Source organism: Molothrus ater, chromosome 4 (genome assembly GCF_012460135.2).
Source record: "Molothrus ater isolate BHLD 08-10-18 breed brown headed cowbird chromosome 4, BPBGC_Mater_1.1, whole genome shotgun sequence".
Lineage (NCBI taxonomy): Eukaryota > Metazoa > Chordata > Aves > Passeriformes > Icteridae > Molothrus > Molothrus ater.
The window spans coordinates 28582653-28606039 of NC_050481.2; the positions used below are offsets into that span (position 1 = coordinate 28582653).

At 42.7% G+C, this 23387-nt stretch overlaps 1 protein-coding gene across 1 annotated transcript; it reads right to left on the reverse strand.

Moving 5' to 3' along the window:
* Nucleotides 1–294: 294 nt before the first annotated feature.
* DAPP1 (dual adaptor of phosphotyrosine and 3-phosphoinositides 1) lies at nucleotides 295–21485 on the reverse strand. The gene is made up of 9 exons (XM_036381951.1): nucleotides 21424–21485; nucleotides 12854–12976; nucleotides 9591–9724; nucleotides 6760–6890; nucleotides 5416–5463; nucleotides 5114–5176; nucleotides 3091–3176; nucleotides 2470–2557; nucleotides 295–1518 (listed from the first exon to the last, which is right to left on the reverse strand). The coding sequence occupies exons 1-9, from the start codon at nucleotides 21483–21485 to the stop codon at nucleotides 1468–1470; spliced, it is 786 nt and encodes a 261-aa protein (XP_036237844.1). The 3' UTR covers nucleotides 295–1467.
* Between the last annotated feature and the right edge of the window lie 1902 nt (nucleotides 21486–23387).

Here is a 23387-nt window from a genome sequence, read left to right on the forward strand (position 1 = left end):
CACTGGCTTGAGTTTGTGACACCATGTGCTGAACTTGTGCCCAGTGTTTTGTGAGGCAGCCTATTGCTGTGAAAAAGGGAAAGCAATGTTTGTGGTTTCCCCACAAGCTCTATTTCCAAGCCATGTTCACAGGACAGTGATGCTGTTGGAGAATATAAGCTCTCTCTTCCCTTTATGCTGCCTCTCTCTCACACAAACTCAGCAAAGGTTTTTAATTAAATGGGAGATGCCAGTTTGTTAAAGCTTCATTAAGGGAAAAAGGAGCACAAAGCTTTAACAATACAGTGCAGGAATATAAAAGACCTGTGGTAGTTTTATAATGACATTTTATTCAGAAAAGTCTGTATAAAAATATTTACAAATACTTTAAATTTCTAAGTTGAAATAAAACGCAATTTATATGTCCTAATTTAGATTTTCTTTCTTCTTCCAATGTGCTTTTGCCTTCCTCTTCTGCACTCTTCTCCCAGCAAAGGCAATTATCAGACACCTTCTGCATGATCAATACCAAACACAGACTGCAGTATTGCACAGCAGGAGAGGTTTGCAGATGCTGTTTCAGCACAAATTTGATTGTTATACAGGGAGAGAGGGTCCCCTCTCTTTGCCAGCCCTCAAGGAGGCACAGAATTGCTCAGGGGATCTTGCAGCTGGGTCAGTCTGGTCTTGAGCCTCTCCAGTGTGTCAAACTTTGCTCCCAAAATGTAACACCTATTTAGAGTACAGCACCAACATCATGGGGTTTCACTTCTTGTCTCTCTAGTGAGCCACAACGCTGTTAAATGTGTGTCCTGTGGTTTCTCTGAACCCTGGTTTGTATACAGGTGTGCTTACATGATGCTGTTCCCCATTACCTACAGATGCTGTTTGAAACAAACATTCCCTTGTAGCCATCACTGTGGAATAAAGCTAAACCATACAGAAGTTTGTTTGACATCTGTCACTTTGAAAAGGCCCTTGAAATACTACTCTCTGGATTGCAATATAGATACTATTTACAAAATGTAATTCTGTCATTTTTCTTTTGGTTTAAAGCCTAAACAGGTAGTAAAAAGATATTTAATGTTTCCAGAAAGGACCTGTTTTAAATAAAAGGTTCAAGGTTACAGAATATGATACCAGTGCTTAGTTGTGATGCAGCTTGTAATAAATTAATGAGTGCTCTGAATAACCCCAAAAGTTTTGAATAGTGCCCACTTCTGTGATTAGGTGGCAGGAGTTTGAATTAAGTGCATTACAGGCATACACCACACGCATCAAACCCACACTCTGGTTCTGCAACCATCCCCACGCGTGACTCAGCAGCCCCAGAGCACCCAGAGCTGCAGGATCCCGTGTGTGCAGAGCTGGGTGACCTCTGTGAGGGGCACAGAGAGCACTGGAGACCTGAGGCTGCCCTCTGGTAAGCAATGCCTTCCCTTGGAGAGAGGCAATTCCTGCCCGTGGAGCAGGAGCGCTGGCACACCGCTAGGAACTGAGGGTGGCGCTACGCTCCTCCAGCTGCTTCCGTATCCGTGACTGCAACAGAAAGACAGCCCATTTACTGCTTGGCTGCATGCATGTGGCTGAGTACAACCCACCCAATTCCTCGTAGTTTTATAGGAAGTAGTGCTTTCAAGCCTTTACACTGTCTCCTCATTCCTGCCATCATGACCCAGGACACGCGGTCTGGGCTGATGATCAGTATTGTTTACCAAGCACATATAATGACATCCTTAGAGATGGAAGTAATTTTTTCTTACAAATGAGTGTGCCTGTAAAAGTGCATCCCAAAAACGCTGAAGTGGGTTTGCAGAGAGATACATTATGCCCCTGTGCATGGCACTGATGAGGCCACACCTTGACTGCTGTGTACAGTTTTGGGCCCCTCAGTTCAAGAAGGTGTCTGATTCCAGAAAAGGGCAGTGGAGGGGAAGGGGCTAGATCATGAGTCCTATGAGGAGCAGCTGATGGAGCTGGGGTTGTTTAGCCTGGGGAAGAGGAGGTTCTGGGGTGACCTTATTACTCCCTGAAAGGAGGGGGTAGCCAGCTGGGTGTTGGTCTCTTCTCCCAGGCAACCAGTGACAGGATGAGAGGACATAGCCTCAAGCTGTGCCAGGGGAGGTTTAGACTGGACATCAGGAGGAATTTCTTCACAGAAGGGGTTGTTAGACATTGGGAATGAGCTGCCCAGGGAGGTGGTGGAGTCACCATTCCTGGAGGTGCTTAATAAAAGACAGGGTGTGGCTATGACACTCAGTGCCACAGTGTCTAGTTAACAAGGTTGTGACTGATCAAAGGTTGGACTTGATGACCTCAGAGGTCCTTTCCAACCTAATTGATTCTGTGATTATGTGAAAATGCATATTCCAATCTAGCTGGCCTGGCAGCCAGAGCAAGTTCTCCCTTGTTGGAGGTGCTGAGAGCTGTAGCCCTTGGGTGCCCCAGTCCTGGGGGCTGTGCTGGCAGTAGCAGCACACATCACCTTACCAGTTTCCACCGCAGGATTTTAATCCACTCGTCAGCTTCTATCCCCGTTTTTGCACACAGGTAGTATGTCCTTAGTGGGAACACTAAACTGCAAGTAAACAAAGCTTTCTTAAGTTGCTAGAACAACTGGCAGTTCTCCACAAAACTGAGCCCAGCTGGCCTATGCCAGCAGTTGCTGAGACAGAGCAGGACTGTCTCTGGGAGGCTGAGCTCCCCTTCAGCCACCAGGAGGGAGATTAACCAAGAATGGGTGACAGCCTTTTACAGCCCAGGGTCCTTAAGGACAAGGACCCTTCTAAGGATAAAAGACCCACATTTGGGCACAGAAGAGGTTACCATGGGACCTGTATCAGTGTCTGACCCCAAGATCCATGAGTCTCGGTGATGATTATAGATGTTCACAGAATTAGAAATGCCCACTACACATGGGCCCACCTTTTGCCAGGAGTAATTTGGCAAAGCCATGCAGGACTGACAGAGATTGTCTGACAGAAAGAGACTTGTGAGTTAGAGGATGAGCAGGGTCACAACCACCAAAGGACCTTTCAGAAACATACATTGTTTATATTTCAAAATTCCCTTTGAACTTCCCAGCAACATGGAGAAAATCCTGCAACCTACCAGAAACAATTGACTCTTTCCTGGGAATAGTCAAATTGCACAGCTGAGCATTCAGTTAAGTCAAGTGCTCGAATTGGTTCCGTAGCCTTGAAGAGAAAATGTTTTAAAATGTGGACACATGAAAACAGAAGATAAGGCTATCTCTCTTCATCTTCAGTGCATCTAGACTTTTACAGGCACCTCCACAGGTTTTTCCAGGCATAGTTACAATGGCTGTAACACTATAAGCACAAACTAACAAGCATCAGTGGTATGACACAAAGTGAGCTTAATACAAAAAATGCAGGGCTGTTCACATCTGGACAAGCAACAGAGGAGATCTCTACTGCAGGAATGTTTGAGCTACATGGAGGCTGCTGAGGGTTTGGCTGAAGCCTTGCAATGTGACTGACACGGCAGCAAACCTGGCACCACTTTCAGCCAAGGTTTACAGACACAAAGGCATGGGTATAGGGCCTATCAGACCAGCCAGCTGTTAGAGATTGAATTAATTCCTAAGTGCCTTAAAAGGATGAAGCTGGGTCAGGACAAATGTAGAAGTAAAGCCAAAGTAGTGCTTGCAGCAGAAGTGATAGATTTGGCTGCCTGAGAAGCATGTGTGCACAAACACACGCACATATATATGTGTGTAAAAGTTTCTTTGGACGAGCTCAGGTGCAGGGATTGTGTATAAGAGCAACCCATCTCCCTTAGGAGTTTCATTCTCCCTAAGTGTGAGAGCTCTTCCTCCATTTGTTTCAGCCTCACATTGTTAAGGCCTCAGAAGAGACAGCTTAATTGCTTTCTTCCCAAACAGCCTTAGCTGTTTCCATGGTCCTTCAGCAGGTGTATGGAGGTGTCTGCTGCTCTCTCATCTTCCCTTAATATTTTTGCTGACTCAGTGGCTGTTAGTAACACCCTACATCAGAAGAAAGCCCCTCGGGCTGAGGTGTGATACCAAATACTACCCCAGGGTTAGCTGCAGGCTAACCTGCCCACCTGTAGGTCCCTGCAACCCCACAGCAACAACAGGAGTGCCAGGAGACACTGGAGCTGCTGCCTGGAAGGAGACTGTAGTCCTGACAAATACAGGAGTTCTGCTTGCCTGGTAAGTCACTAATGGAGTGCTGCTCTTTGAAATGCTATCCTGCAAACTTAACTCAAGCTGTCTTGAGCTGAAATGAAAACTGGTGGAAAGCCCTGCAAAAACATAACTGTTTAGAAATGGTAATGTTTGGTGAGAGAGGGCTCTTGTGTCTGCTCTTGAGTAAAAATCTGTTAGAGGCTTGAAACAGGGCTTGGCAGAGATGAACAGTTTGGATGTGTTTATGAAGGAACCTCAAACAAAGGCATTGTAAGGGCAAAGAAACTCCAGCTATGTTTCTTATCTTTACTCAGATCAAGATAGAAATGGAGCAGCAACTGTAAGGATGCTGCAGATTGATCTTTGTCAGAAGGAATTTTTAAATGAATAGTTTTTCATGTATCCTGCGAGACCACTTGAAATAAGAGGATGAAATCAAAGAATGCAAAGGATACTACCAGTATTTTCAGAACTATTTTAGCAGCATGCCCTCTGTCAGGTTGTGTCTGAGCTACAAATAAAGGTTGTGTTGTGCTGGTAGCTTAAAATTCACTTAACAAAGCAAAACAAAAATGTATTCTAGGCCAGGTTGGGCAGGGCTTGGAACAGCCTGGTCTAGTGGAAGGTGTCTCTGCCTGTGGTGGAGAGCTTGGAAGAAGAAGATCTTTGACATCCCTTCCAACCCAAACTATTCCATGATTCTTTGCAAAAAATCCCTGTAAATTCTATCCAGTAGCTAAGACTGGCAGAGGACAGTAAATGTAAAACTTACTTTCTCTTGTTCAAGTCATCAGCAAAACTGACTTTACTTGACAGGTTTGACCCCTCTGACAGTTTGGGAAGCTTTTTTCCAAGCTTTAGCTTGGAAAGCTGTGATACAGGTGTGAGAAGCCAGAGAGACAAGAGGCTGCAGCTGCCTGTGTAGATGTTTAAAAGGTGGAATTGGTGTTTGCTACTTACTGTCTGGTCTTTGAAGTACTTCAGTTCATTCCTATGCAGTGTAAACCACCTTGTTTTCCAGCTCTGAAAGATCAAGAATGAATGGTAACTGTTTTGGGAGAGTTTAGTCTAAAACTTCTTGGGAAAGAAAAACTTTCAAAGCTGCTGGCTTGCCCTGGTTTACAGCTGTGCTTTGCTGTTGCTCAAAACACAAACTGTTCCTCTCTGCAGGGAAATACAGGTGGAACAATTTCAGCTCCATGTTGTCTTTAGCTTCTGTGGGTGATCAGAGAGTGGAAGCAACAAGTAAGAGTTTTCCTTACCTTGACTATTTTGCCTTTTTTTATCAAATATCCTTCTTTGGTACCAAGCTGTGAAGTAAGAAAGAAAGAAAGGGATTGTGGTTAGAGGCTGAGCTCTGCTTCCATGTCCCACATCCCCCTCTTTGCCAACATTGGGAAGATGCATCAGTTCTTTGGGAAACTCCCCAGAGTCACTTCAGTGCTCCCCCTGGGCTGATCCAGCTGTCTTAGGGTGAACATGGAGCAGTGCTGGCTCTGGAGCAGCCCCCAGGCTGTGCCTCCCCCAGGGAGCTCCTGCCCTGCCCCTTCTCAGCCAAACACACCAAAATAGCTGCAGTTACACTTCATTTAGTGAAGCTGGATGGCTGTCCCTGTAGGTGTTGTGACCAGGAGCACATGGGGTTTAACTGACAGCAGAATTATCCCCAGAAAAGGCTCCTCAAATGCAACCAGGGGAAAGTGCTGTTTTACTGAGCTGCTCTCTTCTCTCAACCAGGCCCATGCTGGACAGGAAAAACCTGTTATGTTCAGTGTGCTTTTGGAAAAATTGGGGTTTGAACCGTTTCTCTGTCATCATGAGTGACACTTGGACATTATCACTTCTTAGATACTGAAATTCTCTGCAGGGACCTGGCTGTGAGATCTCTGAAAATCAAAATCCTGACAAGTTACTGCTTGTTCTTGAAAAAAATGTTACCTTATTATTGGTGGTGTGTGGAACTCAAGCTTCTTTGGAGGTTAAAGTGTAACTTGGTGATGAAGAGTTGGTTGTGAGACACATCATAAGTGGTTCTTCTCGCAACTTCATTGACCCATATTAACATAATTCTTCCTCTTCCCCCCCAAAAATACAGTATATAATTAAAATACTTTCCTCTCTGTTCAGAGCAAACTGTTTTGGAGAAACCACCTGTCTCACTTATACGTGAGTTACAAGGGATTTAGAGGCTCCAACTGCTGTTCAAGTGAGTCTCAAATGTCAGAATAGGTGGCCCAAATGTATATGATTTTTTTTTTGTATGCATTTTTTAAAAATTCACAATAATTTTAATAATGATTATTCTAAATAAATTATTCTAAAAGATAACATGAGAATGAAAATCTTTCATATAGTCTTTGTTTGGATAGTCAGACTCACCCAGGTTTTTACCAGGGGACAGTATTGAAGTGACAACAATTATAAAAGCCTTTATTTGCCATGGGCCTGTACTGAGCAAGTCTGTATTTGCTTTGCCTTGTTTGGCAGAGACTTCCCGTATTTACAAACCCACAGAGGGATTAATAACCAGTCTTACTCCATAGCTCACTCCAACAATCATGCTAGGCTCAGGCCAGGAGCACCCCTCCCACCAGAACACAACTTACTGAGGGAGCATTTGGGACAAGGTCACTTTCTGTCCTTCCTGTCTGCATTGCAGTGTGAACTCGGACAGACTCATAAATGGAAGGTTCCTCCACTTGCCGTGGGTAGGGATGCTTCAAGACAATTAAAGTTCCTGACAGAAAAGAGCAGGAGTAATCCATTTGGCAAGTCCAGCTTAGAAAATAACTTGTCGGTAGCTATATCTCTGAGGAATGGTTAATTTCACCTTCTCCTAAAATTAAAAAGGCAGCTGTGAAAACTGTAAATAGATGGTACCTTTTCAAAACCTTTACCCTTGCAAATGCTTGCATGAAGTCTCTTGACATTTTAAATTGCTTTCCTGCCCCAGAGGCTGGCTTGGAGGGTGGGCAGGATGCTAAACTAGACACGAGGCATAGGAGTCATGGGGTTTGCCAACATGCCACTAGCTGGTGCTTAAATCACCTAATCTGTCAGAGCTTGGGTACAGACTTCCTAACAGTAAACCCACGTTACCATCACCCTCAACTGTTTTTACCACAGCTCTTCCCAGTTAAACTTTTCATTGTAGACATTCTTCTTTTTCTCCAAGTAAGGTCATGTTTATTGCATGTTCCCTGAAAAAAACCTGCATTCTCAATAGTGAATGTATTGTACTTTTCAAAATAGTATTTTTGTACTTTTAGTACAATAGTACTATTGTACTTTTCAAGAACATCCTTGAAATAGTAACTGCTCCACTGTCTAACTCCATTCTTTAAAAATAAAGTCACAGCATACCAAATGCTGCTCCATTTGCATTTTATGCTGATATTGCAGCTCTTAAAGAGGAGGGATGCTAGAACTGGAAGCAACTTGAACTTGAAACCTACAGATGTATGAGTAATTTAAAAGTATTCTGTAATGGGAGGGTGAAGAAAAAAAAAAAAAGAAAAGTGGAAAAATTGTATTTGAAGTAACCAGCTGAAATCTGTTTGCAGGCACAGGGGGTGTATGCAAATGGGATCTATTCAACTTGCTGTAGGTGGAAAGTCAATATTGCTTTATTTCTGTCTGTCCTTGCAGAAAAATTACGCTTTACCATTTAAAATAAAATTGAGAACAGCTCCATCATCATTCCATAGAAACTACTCCTGAGCTGTTGCACAGAATCAGGGTATCATCATCTGTACACCATGGATAAAAAGCTCCATTGCAGAAATGGAAGGACTAATATAACACTTTATACAATATTTGTTTTCTCTGTGGATTTTGTTTTTGCCTCCACAAAGACAATTGTACAGAATAATCTGATACTTATACACAAGATCTAGCAAAAGCTGCACTGTAGCAAGATTATTCTGCCACGTCTGCAACTGCTGATGCTTGGATTGGAGTTGACTCTGAGCCCCTACCTCATTTTTGACCAAACATGGTTATGACCCAGGAGAAATTTGACACCTGTATCTGAAGAAATATTGCCTGAGTGTTAATTCTCTCTTCCCCTCTACTGTTTTCCATGGTATGGTAAGGTGGAAGGTTTCTTGATATGATATCCAATTTTTTTTTTTAATTTTGTAGCACATCTGACTTAGAGATTTCACAAAGCCAGTAGAATCTGATTAGGAAACCTTAAGGTGGCAAGTATTAATCTCATCCATAGAGATCAGATAAAACCAATGTCTTGCTTATTAGTGTCTAACACATGCAGTGAAGGAGTGAGGAATGGGGAGATACAAGTTTTATGTCATCTGAAATCTTTACAGGGCTAGGCCTGTGGGTGCATGCCTGATTTCCCAGGAAAAATAGCTCACTGGCACAGATCATACATGTGGGAGCTCTGTGTTTGAACCATTCTTGAAAGCAATTTAAAAAGAGTGTTTCGAAAGATACAAGTGCCATATTGAGTGTAGAACTGCATTTTTCTTGGGGGGAGAAATTGGCAAAGGAGCTCTTGAATTTAATGTTTGGGTTAGCAGAGTACTGGTGCAAGTTTAGTGTGTGACAAGTTACAGTTATTGCATGTGCCAACTATCATTTAACTGGGCTCTTGCATACATAATTAGCACTGCTCTGAGTTATTTGCATACACTTGCCACAGAGGACACTGAAGTTTGGGCATTAACTTGTACTGACGGGTCTTCATCTCTTACGCTTGAAGCTAAACATAAAACTGACATTGCCATGATAATATCCACTCTGTTTCTCCAGGGATTCTAGCCTGATGGTGTTCAATTCTTGTAGGAATCAAGTTTAATATTTTGACCCTTTAATTCAGGCAGCACGTTGGTTGTTAAAGATACTTGTGGTTTTCTCTCTCCTCTTAAAAGCAAGAAAAATCACTGTGATGGCAGATGGCATCAGCATGGTGATGGCATTGCAGGCAGGACAGGAGAGCTGGTCAAAAACATTCCCTACAGGAAGGAGGAGCATAACACCGTAGGCTCCTTCCTTGGACAAAGAATAGTGAGATAAAACCATTTCAAGTCACTTTTCTATTTATTTTTACTGGGGGATTTCAAGTTCATAGATGAATATTTATTTCCTCACTAACACTGTGCTTTTTGCACAGTGGTTTTGCTGGTTTTGAGAATGTTCTAATCCTCCGGGTATTTTGAAATCCTTCTTCCTCTGAGAAACTGAAAGGAGCTCACAGCCCTAGTTAGCAGAAGCCCAATAAGCTTATGTGTGGTTTATCTTCAAAGAACTTGAAAGATTTTCTGAAGTGGAATTTATTTAGAGACAAATACAAACGTGAATTTATGAACACTTTAGCAGAAGATCTATTTGCTAGCACAACAGAAGCTCCTTTTAGTTAGATCTTTGTGAAGCATGGCTACAAATATGTTCATACACACAATATGGCTCTCCTTACCTGTTTCACTTCCAATTAAAGGCTGGTTTGCAAAGTGCATGACCAATTCTTTCAAGCTAGAAAATTCATTAAATCCAAATTTGAATGAGGTTCCTGTGTGCTCAACATGGAAGTGTTTAACAGAGTCTTTACCCCTAAAATAGAAGAGGAAGATTTGTCAAGAAGTAAATGCCAAAGGCATTTTGCAGGTACAATCCTTAAATAGCATCTTTCAGTACAGGGCCCCAGGTCACAGGCTGCCTGCCCATCACTGTCCCAATAGTAATACTACTGCCATTACTGTCCCTCACTCAGTACAGCTGAAAATCAGATTGTAGTTGCTGACTTACAGATATGAGGTGATGACAGGCTAGAAAGGACAAGTTGGTCAATTTAACTCTTGCATCAACAAAAAGACTTACAAGAGAGATTTCAAGCCTTCTGCCTAAATCCTTTCACTTACTGGACTTCAGCCTTGAGGGTGTACTCAGTATGTGTCTTGCTCTTCAAGTAGCATCCCAATCTCACTACAAATGTCTTCTGCTTCCCTTTGAAAAATAGGCTGTCTCTGTTTTGCACCCAAACAGGTTTAATAACCTATTTTTAAATACCTAGGGCTTTAGCAGTTGTTTGCTTTGTCTCTGTATTTGGATGATTGGTTCCACTAGGATGGGCACTGACAAACATGAACCTGGGTCCTTGTTCTGTAAGGGAAGTGATAGCTTTTGTTTATGAAACCTGATGGCATTTAGAGAAGTGTGCAAGGTCTCACTTCCTGGATACACAATTATTTTGACTTCAAAAGACAGTGAAGCACTTATTGCAAGTATTTCTCCAATTGAAAAAGATACTTTTGTTAATGTTACTAGCACCCAAAACAAACTGTCTGAGCAAAAACTTACACAGCAAATATACTGGAAAAGTGTGGTGAAGAAAATTAATTATAGCATCTCTTTCATTGTTTATTCCCACTTCCAAAGAAGATTATGGTTTCAAACTGGTATTTAAAGATTTATCTTTGAACAGTATTTATGATACTGTAGAAAACAGAAAAAGAAGGCCTCTGTGGGCCTCCCACATGTTTTGTGCTACAGTAAGCTGAGGCACAACAAGCCAAGTGCAAATGCTCAATGCAAGGGAAGAGCTGCTGTGACTCTGCTGCAATTACAGGCATTTCCATATTTTTGTTTAATTTCTCAAGACAATGTTGCAATGAGAGCAAATTCTACTCTGCTTCCTACTTCCCTTTCAAACTGGCTAACGTAGCTGTGGGAGGGGATTTCAGGGAATAAGTGATCTCTCTTCCTACAGCTGTCAATAAAAACCTCAAGGGATGGCTAAGCAGTTTTTCCTTGAAAAACCCCAAACTATAATCATGACCGAAGTTCCTTGTGAGGCTGAGGCAGAAAATAAAGTAAAAGCTACAGAAGATATTTCAGGACAGAAGGAAAAGGACAGCTAGAGTTGCTGAAGTTATCTTTTCTACAGAAATGTATCAGAACAAAACTGAATCACTTATTCTACTATTAACTTTTAATACTAGTCAAAAAACTGAAAGAAAACATAACATTAACCAGTAGAAAAATTGAAAAACATTTTAAAATCAAAATCAGTATTCAAAGCAGATGTAACAGCAGAAACTAGCAGAACAGAATAAAAGACCAAACTCAGACTGGGCTATTCAGTTCATATGGTAATGCAGTGAGTAATTCTCACTACATGAAGAGCTGAACAAGAGATTGGAAGGGGCCTGAAACAGACTTTTGTAGGTCTTCTAAGGCTAGAATCTAGAGAAGCAGCAAATTTATTTTCATTAATTAGCACTTCTGTTTCCTATTAAAAGAACTATTTAAATTTTGGTTTATTACAATAAGTTGTTTCCTGAATGCCCTTTAAAACTACCTTCAAGATACATATATATATTTTTAATTGGCTGAACTAGTTACCTCAAATAATGCTTAACATTTTAAAGTAAAAAAAATATTAACCAGAAAAACAATGATTCACTTGAAATTACTTTTTTTTTAAGGAAAGCTATTGCTTATAAATGCCACTATTCTTTTTGGCAACACTTGCACTGAATTCAGTCATTGCTAGTCTGAATACTCATTTTGTAACATCACCTTCAGATCTGTAGGGCACCCTTTGTATAAATGGCTGCCTATAGTGGTAATAATTTCAACACTGTGTGCATAGGCACACTTGCTCCTAGATCTTCTGTCAGAAGTGGGTCAAAGACCTCATTGTTGCCTTTCCTGGGGAACAGGGTATGTGCAAATCAGACTTTCCTCAGCTCCCAAGCAGCTACTCTTCCAGATTGTAACAGCTCCTGGTACTGAATATGCAGAAAGCCACAATCTCAAGGGCATAACCAGCAGCATTACAGATCAAAGTGACTTTAGAAAGTTACTGTGATTCAGCTGAGTTGTGGTCATGAATTGTTCAGAGGCTCAGTTTGCAGCAGGAATCAGCTTGCATGCACCAGTTTAAAATTTTGGTCTAGAGGCTGCTTTTATCACACAGTTGCCAAAGATTACAAATATTTTTAGGGCTGGTTACCTCTAACCAGCCAATGTGCAGGGAGTACCTTGTGTGTCTAATGCATGTGTCCTTAGGTTTCCTCAATAAAATGTTGTGGCTTTTCTCCTTATGGGAGACTCTTTAAATGTGATTCCATAGTGAAGTAACCAGGCCAGGCTTCCTCTGCTCTGGTTGTATCCTGACCAGTTGTGTCCTAAATTGCTGTAATTGACTTCAAGGCACTGGCATTGATCACTCACAAGGTGCTATTCAATTTAGTCACCCAGACCTGGCTAAGGCTGAACCGTAGCACAGAGTGGAGGAGTAAAACAGCCAAACACTGGATCATCCTTCAGAGGTGATGGTTCCTGTACAGGGATTCAGAAACTAGTAAGATTAGCACTTGCTAAATCTTTGCTGCTGTCCTCACCATAAAACTTTTCTACTCCCACCACCTGTTTCTTAAGCTCTTTTGACTGATATAGAGATTTTTATCATGCAGACTGAAAATTTACAGCCATTCTATAGAATTATGTTTTCTACCAATAAGATTAATTCATAATTTGGAAAAATGAGAGCAGTTGTCAAATCCAATCAATTTTTTTTTTACCTCTTGCAAAATGTCATTCAGTGGGATTACACCAATAGGAATATATTTCAAAATAGTTTTAACCCTAGGGAAAAAGAAAAACCTGTAATGCATGGGACATTCAAACATGGAAGTAAGGGCAGCATTAGATTAGTTCATTCTGTCCATAGCCTACCTTACAGAGAGGGAGTACAGGTCTTCCCTTTCATTACTCTTCCTCAAAAGATAGCTCCCATCCTGCCCGTTGGAGAGCAGCAGCGCTTCTGCTGCGTGTCGGGTGAGATTGTCATGGTACCACCTGGGGAGACACAAGGGGTTAGAGCATCCTTCACTCTGGTGCTGCTTTTTGGAGCAGGGTTAGAAAAGGCAGTGTTAGTTGCAGTCCTTCCTCTACAATTTTGAGTTACCGCCCTCCTCGCAGGCACTCACAGTTTACACAGATCTGTGCCTCTTGCAGTGGCCATCTTTTGACACAGTCAAAAAACTATTTTTCCTTAACACAAAGTTGCGTACAAACAGCTGAGTGTTTTGCTGGATCTAAAAACCCTGCTAATTCTGCTTGCATGAGCAACAAATTACCCAGGTCTGTGCTGATAAGGTGAAAGCAGCTTTGGGGGGTATAGAGAATCCTTTGTCTATTTTCAGAAGCTGCACTTCCTGACATATGTATGGTCTTTGGTACACATCCTCTTCTGGGCAAACAGGCAAAACAGGCAGTGCTTAAACTCCTCATAAATTCTGTATTTCCTTCAACGTGTCTTCTCTGCCAGGAACTGCAATTAAACGTGCTTGCCTAAGCTTAGAATTAAAGGGAACAAAATTAACTGACAACATTTCAGTGAAAATTAAGATGTCTTGCCATTGTTGCCTCTTGGCCACCTGTGAGCTGAGCAACAAAAGAAAACATCTAAACACTGTTTCAATTTATCTTCAGTGAAAATTAACTTTATTTTTATATAAAAAGTTTTGAAAGGACTTCACAGGGAGAAAAACCTGCAAAGAAGTCCAGGAAGTGTAGTTTATAGGTTTGTTTCCATTCAAAATGTTCCACAATGGAAACACTCAATTTTTTACAAGAGACAAGGATCTCACTAGAAATGAGCCTGAGACTGAACACAAAAAGCTGGAGCTGTAAAAGGCTGGAGCTGAAATCCTACAAGGCACATTATAATAACCATAGCCATGCACACACACATGAGCCTCTGGAGCAGAAAGAGGGAGGGATAATACACCCAAGGCTCTGCTGGGAGCAAGCTTCCTTTGTCTGTGTGTGGAGTGGTGCCAAGTCACCTTTCCCTTTTAAATGCCTGCAGCATTGGGGGCAAAGCCTGTCACTGCTTCAGCCAAAGAAACACAGTTCCACTGAAAGCAGAAGTGCCATGGCAGCACTTTCCACAGCTTGTAATGTGGCAGTCTTAGAAATGAAGCCAGGTGTAACTGTATCCTCTTTCTCCTTAGCTGTTCATCCCAAATTTCCACCAAACTTGGCACCTCACACAAAGCTTTAACTCTGGATTTGGACGGCTGCCTATTTGAAAGGCCAGCTGGCTGATGAATTGCTTTATGAGAGACTCCAGGCTGTTAACCCAGAGGAAGAGAAGATCCATGTGAAACTCAATACAGGCAGGGCATTGCTGCTTTGGCTCTAGACTGTGGTCCATCTACACAGTAGAATAAAATAATGAATATTTAAAGAGTCAAAGTGTCATCCTCTGGAACACCTGTTAGCCAAAATCCACTTTGGGATTAACTGCCCAAGTAAGGAACAGGCAAAGGTCAGATCATTCCTGGTGTGGGCAGGATGGTACCAGCGTGGCCAGACCTGCAGCTGAGAATGCAGCACTGTGTTTGGGGTGGGATTTCCTCACACTGTTTGGCTAACTTCTGTGCAAAAGAAGCAGATGTTGAGAAAATCTGTGAGTGGTCATTGTCAGGAAGGAGGCAGATTTAGTTTGATGCTGCTCATAACTGTGCTGTTACCGGATCTCAAAAAAACACCCCTTTACTAAACTTTTGAAAGAGAAGTCACTTAAGTTTAAAAAATGCTGTGTTTAAATTCACACTCTCTTTACACATAAAAGACCAGTGACTAATGAAATGTTACTACTATGCCAAAAAAAAATACATAAACCAACCAGAAACCAACAATAAACCCCTTAATTGGGAAAATAATGTTGTTTGAAAGCACACTTTTAAAGCTTTGATGACAAGGCTGTACTAGTTTCTTGCCTAAATATGCTGTCTCAGACAAAAATCCCTCAAATGTTACTATGTTCCTCTTCTTCAGCTCAAAAAATAGAAGTGGATGGGAGACAGTAATGCAGATCTTGGTGTCAAATGGACTGCTACATGTAGTTTTGGGATTTTTCTCTTCCTGACTGTGACAGATGGTTTGATCGGGTTACTTTGATATTCCACTGTGAAAATGGTCACACAAACTTTGTTCCAATTGCATAAACACAGGTAAAATATTAAAATGCTGAAGAAAATTTAGAATTTGCATGACAGACCACCAGGAAGGTAAACAATTGCACACCTATGCAGTCTACTCTCACAATCAAGCCTGAGCTGACAGTACAAGTAGAAATCACCAGGACTAAAACTAATCCCCAACAGTCCTGTGATTAGACACTACTAGGTATACTTCAGGTAAATGTAAGTATTTTTCACAGGGAGAATCCTTCTATTTATCTGTCCCAGAAAAAAGACTTTTAAGCAGTTCTTTGAAATTAGTAAGCAAATCAAGATGGGATTTATGCCTCATGTGGCAAAACTGTAAAAGGCAGTCCACCGTCAGGTGAAGTTTAAGTTGTCTTCTGAGTTACACTGGGGCAGGAAACACAATACTGTATCTACCTTTGTGCTGTCTTAAAACGAGACAGAAAGGAAATTAAAATGCTTTACAAACACCCATCTCTTTGAAGCCCCTAGAAAGTCCTTCATAAGGTAAATTGTCTTAAATCTTTGGTTTTGAACATGCTGGATAATGTTGGATAATTGGGATGTTTCTGAAGGTCCCTCCAAGAGTCACCTTTATAGAGTCTTGTATTCACTACAAAACAAGTCCAGAAATCTGCTCTGTACTTTGACACTCTTCAGACTGAAAACTATCAGTAGTGTAAAAATTGCCTGAGGTTCTTAATTGAGATTTCTCTGAGAAACACAAGAAGAAAGATAGATGAAATTCTTTCCTTGCTTCAAACCCACTTCTGGCTGCCCTTGGCCTTGTACACCCTTCTGATATGTATACATATTTCTGGAGGTTTCTCTTTTCTAATAATTTCATTTCTTCTATTAAAAAAAAAAAGTGTGGTCAACTTTTTGGGGTTCCCTTTCTACAATTTGACTAGCAATCTCAGGCTCAGAGTTTATAGCTGCTGTCATTTATCCATTCTTGTTACTTTAACTTCATCCTAAATGGCATTAAATCTCTTTATCCCATCCATGTAAGCATGCTTGTGTTGTCACTGTGTGTGGTTGAATGGCCATGCCATCCTTCCTGCTCTTTGGAATGGCCAGTAAAGGCATGTCTTAGGGTGGGCAAGCACAGCCAGTGAGACCACTTTTGCTACCCTTTGAAAAAGAAACCATTTCCAGATATCAGCCTATTGTTTATGCCACACTGCATTGGTGATGGCATAGAGGAAGGACTTCACTGACAGCTTTTACAGGAAGGAGAAGGAAATGAAACACCCAGTGCCCCAGAATGCCCAAACTGATCAGAGCACTCAGCCTTGCCCTGAAGATCTGTCCCTCCAGGCCCATGGGGTTCCCCATGGAATAAGCTGGTGGCTGCTGGAGTACAAGCCCTGACTGTGCTGGCCAGCTGTGCCTCTGCAGCTGTTCCAATCATCACAGCTCCAGAACAGGATCCACTCATGCTAAAATCTCTTTTTAGGAACATCTCTCTGTAGTTAATGCAGCAACTAGAGCTACCTACACCACAGTGAAGATCAGGAATATGTTACAGCAAAGTCTGGGGTGGGAAACTCTTTGTTCAGGTTAGAACATCATCCTCAAAATGTTCATTCATTCTTTAACAACCCAAGCTGTTCCAATGAAAAATGTTAATGAAACTTCATTTCTGTGTCCCCTGCAGACGAGTGCCCTCAGGTATGGCATCTGTCATTTCTGATAATGCTGTTTTCAAAGCAAGCACCTGGATATTTTGCAAAAAAAAAAAAAAAAAAATCTGCCTGTGTAAATAGGGGCTGCTGAATAAACTTGTAGCTGCATTAGGTGGATAAACTTTTTAACAATAACAGAATACACAAGGAACACAAACACTCATCCATGAAAGGGTGAATGCTGACTTGCATCATTCTCTTCTGAGCCATTTTAATGTGCAAATTGTGTAACATACAGGAGAAGCACTTGCTTTTCTTCCTCACAAAAATGAAAAATAGTAGCACCAAAAGAGAGCACAGCTGGAAGTTCTGGCTGCTATTTGGTGCAAGTGTTTGGAGTGATAACTCTGCAGTATGCCCAGCTATCAGATAAATGCAGTAGGCAGAGGTCACACTTGGTTTTTGTGTCATTATCAAATGTTCTCAGGCAGGTGTAGCCTGGATAGAATTAGAAACTCTGTGCATGTTTGGCTTGCTTTTGTGGAAAAGTCAAGCAATTCAAAGTTCATTCTGTGAAGCAAGAAGGAGATTCTTGGTGGTCAGCTGGGTGAGCTGTGCTCTCTTGCAGAAGCTCCCTCCCCTGCAGCAGCAGCAGGGGCAATAGTGCTGGTGCCATGTGGTGGGCGAAAGCACTTTGGCTCTCTGAGCTGCAGGAGCCAAACAGGAACACAGCAAGTCTAATTTATCCTTTGTCCACCTCTGGAAGGTAACAACGACCCGGATTACTGGGAAGATCAGCCAGTAGGCTGATGTGCTCCCAGTAGGACTTCACTCCGTAGTGCTCACAGCAGTTATTTACCCTCAGTTGCTTGACTGGATTTTTTGTTGTTTGTGGGGTTTTTCTGTGGTGGTAGATGTTGGCAAGTTTTATGTTTTGTTGTTTTGGGTTTTTTTTTAATTAAATATGTCCTCTACCACAAGGAGTTGAATTTGCTCACACCTCGAAACTATATTCTAGCCTCAAAGATATATTCCCACTCTTAGTTAAAGCAGTAGTCCCCAGCACTGCTCGATGGAGTGCATGGGAAAGCACTGACTTGTCTCCTCTGGCTGGAAGCAATGCTCTTCACACGCCTGTGCTCCAAAAATGACTGTAAAACTGACTCACTAGTTCTCTATTTTTGGCACTCTGTATTTCAGCAGCTTCCAGATCTTATCTGTCAAGTTTAGGGATTTTAATTTTTTTTTTCCTAATATCACACCCTAGAAGCATTGCCCATCATCTGAAAATTGCAAAAGGGTTCTCTGTACCTCACATCACTAAAAGTGAAGTTTTGGCCATGTTTTTAGTGGTGCATGAGTTGACAGAGCTCTAGAGAATCTCCAAAAGGGCAAGAATGCTAAGACAGAAGTTACATATGTCAGGCAACCAAATCAGTATTTACTAGACATCCTTTCAATGTGTTACACTGAAATTCACAAAACTGTGTAAAGTACTTTGCTGGAATACAAGGAGGCCATTATATGGGGGAAAATAATTTAAAAATAGAAATAAGAGGAAATAACATCATTGTATCCAGTCTTAAGGTTTGTCTTCTAACTGTAGACTTTCACTAGTTCATCTTCTGCTTTCTACTTCCATTTTCTCTCCCCCTTCTTTCAACTGCCTTCATTCTGATTTTCACCCATTATTTGGCCCACTTTCTAGTCACTTTAATTTTTATCTTCCTTAAATTAGAAAATAGAGATTAAATAATTCTTATGACCATTTACCCTGTTCCAGTCTAACATGTTCCTCAGTTTCACAATTTTATTATCACCTGATCTAGGCCTGTGGCTTAATTTATCTTCTGTTGCTAAAACTAAGCATGGAATGTATTGTCCAGCCTCAAAAATATCATCTGTCATGGTATTGTCAGACCTGAAAGGCCAAAAAAGTTCTGCTGCAAGGGGTGACAAAGATTAAGTTTGGACTGTAGAAGGAAAAAAGGCTACAAAAATTTGTTTTCTCTCGCCCTGTGGCTTTCACTTTTGATAAACAAAGTGTCACCCAGACTAAGCTGAATTGGGATGGGAACTGTGTTGCCAGAGCTGCCTGTAGTTACCGGGATGACGGGCTACTCCACATTCTCACCTCTTGCGCAAATGACTGCTCAGCGGAATTCCCCGCGGTACGTGCTCAGCCACGGAGCTCCAGCTGCTGTTCCTGGCTGTGCTTCAGCTCTAACAGCAGCAAAGGCAACTGGAAAAGGGATTGACTCCAGCAATAACCAAAGAGGCCTTCAGAGGAGAGTCCCATGGTCAGTTTCCTTTTCCTTTTAAGCCAAGGTGCTTATGTCTCTTTTGGCAAACTTCAGTGTTTCCCTTTAAACATTTTGGTAGATTTGGGACAAAGCTAATGGGTGAGGCAACAAGTTTTTAACAACGTATTCTGCTTTTGATCTTCCTCTTCATTAAGCATTAGGTCCACCTATATACACATCAATACAACGAAGCTGACTGTAATCTGAATTTTTCCAACAAGTTTCCCTTCTGTTGAGCAGCTAGCCTGGTAAACTACGAGCATATCCTGGTACTCAGCCTCTTCTCTTAAGAGTAAAGTCCTTCCCATTTCACACTTCTTTAAACCTTATCCAACTTCTTTGATTTTTGTACCAGAAAGCAGAAGCTTTAAAATAAACTGCTTCAAATTCCCCCCCAAAGATATGTCCGTGTTGAAGCTGCTTCTCATTTGAATGACCATTGTCTCTGTTGGACACACACTCCTCACCAGAACTGGGTCTCAGTTGTGCTGGACACTGCATCAGCTGTCAGGGGAGCTCTGCACTGTGAGAAGGGGGCTAAGTTTAGGATGGAAAACCCTTGTGATGACTGAAAATTTCATTGTATGGTCTGGAGAGTGATACACCTACTTGTCACGGCTGAAAAAGTATTTACATTAAGAGATCTTTCCGATTATGCTACAAGAATGTCTGCTGCATGAGGGCTTCTTTTTGCATCTTTAGGCAAAAAAAAAAAAAAAAGGGGAAGAAAAGTGGCTTCAATACTAGCAGAAAAGAAAGGGCCTTGTTTAATAATTTGAAGGGATTCTTTACCTGGCATTGCTTATTCAACTTTAATGCATTTAACTCAACACACTTCCCTGAAGGAGATGCTGAGTGTTCTGTGGAAGGGTGAAAAGTTTAGGTTTTCCATTGAAGTGGAAGTAAAATAAAGAAGATACAGCTTTAAAAATGCATATTTGTAGCCTTCTAATTTGTACTCTTTCCTTCTTATGTATACCACATTAGGTACCACATCAAGCTCTATTTCTACGAGACTGTCTATGAGAATGAACTCCTTGCTGCTAATAGGCACATGTTTCTGGCATATATTAACTCAGACCACATTGTGGAAGTCAGTAAAAGTCTGGTAATTGGGAGTCATGCTTCCTACAACAGCTGCAACTAATTTTTCTTTCCTTCTTCCCTGTAGACTCTGTTTTAGGATGAGCATAATCTTACAGATGTAAAGAAAAAGTATAAAATGGCTACTCCGGGTACCACGGCAAAGTGACTTCAATGAATTTCGTACCTGTTAGGTGCTTCAGTTACCAGGCATTTCATTGAAAGGTTTTTTTAAATATGGGAAAGTAGCACCAGTGTGGAGATAGTGAACAAATCTGAGTGCAACAAAGTAGCTTGGAATTACTAAGTGAATTAACTACAAAAATAAGAAATTAATTGGTCCAAATCCACAAATACTCGGGAAGCAAAACACCTGTACTTTTTTCATCAGTTCTTTTTGAATGCAGAGCTGATACCAGAGCCTTTTTGCTTTGTCAGATTGACCACTGGCCTTTCTTCTGCTTTGCCTCCCCTCTGCATTGCTGCCACTGATCCCACCCTGCCTGTGCCCACCCATGCTGCTCCTCCAGCCCATGTTTCTCCTTGCCCACGGCACTGCTGCCGGTGACAAAGGGACCCAAGCCTTCCTCCTGCAAAAACCAAAACTAACTGGCAGAAGAAATGGGCGAGCCACATAAGACAGGGAACAAGGTCTGTTGCAACCTTCAGCCTTCCTTTTTGACCCCGGGCTTTTGCTTTTCGGTGAGCATGATGTTCTCCTTTCTCCTCGCAATGGCTGTGAATTGTCCGCTGCTGTCCCTCCTGATGCTCCAGGCACCTTTGGGAATCCCGCTGCCTCCCGGGGCCCAGCAAGGACAGCAGCTCTGCAGACCAGAGCCCAGGCCCAGCTACAAGGAAGCAGCGGAAGGGATAGCACAGAGAGGGCAGGGATCTGAGGGAAGGTGCGGGTTTGGTGCTCCCTGGGAACTCAGGGAAGTGGCACGGCACACCCTGGGCTCTATCCCATGGCGATGGCTTTGAGGCCACAGAGGTTCTCCGACGGGAAGGTGCACCCCTGCCACCAGCTCCCCAGTGCATTCGAACCGTGTGCCCCGCTCTCGGTTTTCTAACTATGCTTTATTTCTCCCGGTCCCCTGTGCCAGCCCCTCACCCCCATCCATCACCGGGACGAGGCGCTGGGCACAGCACCGGAGCGCCTGGGCGGCCTCGCTCAGACAGACGCGCCGTCCCCGCCCCATCCCTCACTCACCACGACACCCAGCAGCCGGAGCCAGCCGCTCCCACCCCGCCAGCCCCTCGGCTGCCCCGGGCTGTCCCCGCGGCGCCCTTACCCGAGCGCCAGCAGCTCCCGCTCCAGCGGCGCGGCGGGACGCGGCTCCCGGCGCTGGGCCATGCTCCGCCGCTGCTCCGCGGGGCTGAGGAAGTGCGGGCCGGCACCTCCCCGGGCGGGGCCCGGCCCATCCCATCCCATCCCGCCCCGGCCCCACGCTGAGACCCCGGCCCTCGGCAGGAGCTGCCGGAGCCCCCCGGCTCCCAGCGGTGCCCGGCGTGGCTCCCATGCTGCTAACACACCTCGGTTTATCGCCAGAATAATTCATACCTCCCGTTGCTTTAACCAGTCCCTCCCAGAAGTTCGTATTCCAAAGCGTTTCGTTGTCCGCTCGTTTTATTCCTGCAATCAATCCATGAATGCCCCTCTCCTCTTCTATGTCCGCCGAAGTGCTCAGCGAGCAAATCTGTGGAGGTGAAATTTGTGGATTATTCTCTAAGTGTCAGGTGCCCAGTTCTGTCCCCAGCCAGCCCCCAGAGCCCAGGGGGGGGCTGTGGCTTACAGCTTTCCATGGCCCTGCCGCTGCATTGCCTGGGAAGGGGGGTGCTGCTTGCCCAGGGTCTGCCCCGGCACCCGGACCCGCCGATTTCCGTGGGGATCCTCTGTGCAGGCTTTGAAGAGGTCACGCTGTCTTTCTGAAACAGGAATAGGAACATAACCTGTTAGAAATTTACCACTTCATTCCCTCTTTGGAAATATCAAAAGGACTGAGCTTTGTGGACGAGAAATTTCTGAGCATTATTTGGTATCTGTTCTTTCTAATGCTTAAACAATCTCCTGCAATACTAGAGGTTATTGGTATTCCCTAATACTTCATGGACAGTAATTATAATAGGTGTGGCAGATTACTTACTGGTCTTTTTTGACAAAAGGACAGGACTCCACCAAAAAAAAAAAAAAAAAAAAAAAAAAAAGACAGAATGCTCCTTTGCAGTCATAGTGAAGTTTTCACCACGTATCCAGGACTAAAAATCACCTCTTTCCAGAAAAGCTGGTATTTAGAGAGGACGGAACAGCTACTTATCTACTTATTTTCCCAGAAGTGGTCATATGAACTGCATGCTCAGTGTGGAGTTGAGAGTCATTTGGAACATTTGGATTTTTTAGCCTGCAGATCCTGCTGGTCTTGGGGAATCAGTTTTGAAAGAGCTTTTCTAGCGTCCTAAATGGGAAAATCTTCAGAGAGGTTCCCTGTGTCAGATCAGACTGTCCTTTGTTTGAGTTTCTAATTGTGGCTGCAAGGTGCTCTGCTTCTGTACTTACCTGTTCATGACGAGAGGCAGACATTCAGTTGTAGATAAAGATTTTGCAAATAAGCTGGGGGGTTGTTCCTTACTAGGAAAATGTAATTTTTTAGTGGGGAAAAGTACTTTTTTCCCTTTTCTGAGTTTTGCCCTTCCTCTATTGCTTGTTGAAAGCTTGTGATCTGATACTCTTTTTGGTAACCTGACTCTGAAATCCACAACATTTGTTAAATAGATGCTTTGATGTCTCCATGGTTTGCTTGTATTTGCTGGATAGATTTATTTATTATTGTTCTCCTGTTCTGTGTTTGATTTAACAGTGATGAACCCATTCTGGGTTGTCTTGTCTGTTCTACTGATAGAGGCAGAACAGCACCTATGAAAATTTCTTGTTTACAGAGGAAAAGGCACAGAAGGAAAAATTAATTAAATTCCAAGCAACAAAGAGCCACAACTAGATTTTACTAAATTCTACTTGTATCACAAATGGTCTTAGAAGTTCAGCAATGCAGGCTCAAAGGTGGTTTCCAGCCCTTGTGTTCATCACTGTGTTTTGTGCACCACTGTGCTGCGGTGGGAGGGGGTTGCCATCTGGGAGCAGACACTTCCTCTTACTCTGCACCTGACAGTGCAATGTTTCCTCTTCATTTGTAGAAAAAAAAATCTAAAAATAAATTTAAAAAAGGCAGAAATTATACTCTCATGCAACAGAGACGGCCTT

Excerpts from the sequence above, each read along its gene's own strand:
- DAPP1 (XM_036381951.1), bottom strand. The coding sequence starts at position 21,485 with ATGGCCCAGCGCCGGGAGCCGCGTCCCGCCGCGCCGCTGGAGCGGGAG. Across the intron at positions 5,177-5,415 it reads AAAAAGGCAAAATAGTCAAG|AGCTGGAAAACAAGGTGGTT; the intron begins GTAAGGAAAACT and ends TTGATCTTTCAG. Across the intron at positions 1,519-2,469 it reads AAATCCTGCGGTGGAAACTG|TCACGGATACGGAAGCAGCT; the intron begins GTAAGGTGATGT and ends TTTCTGTTGCAG.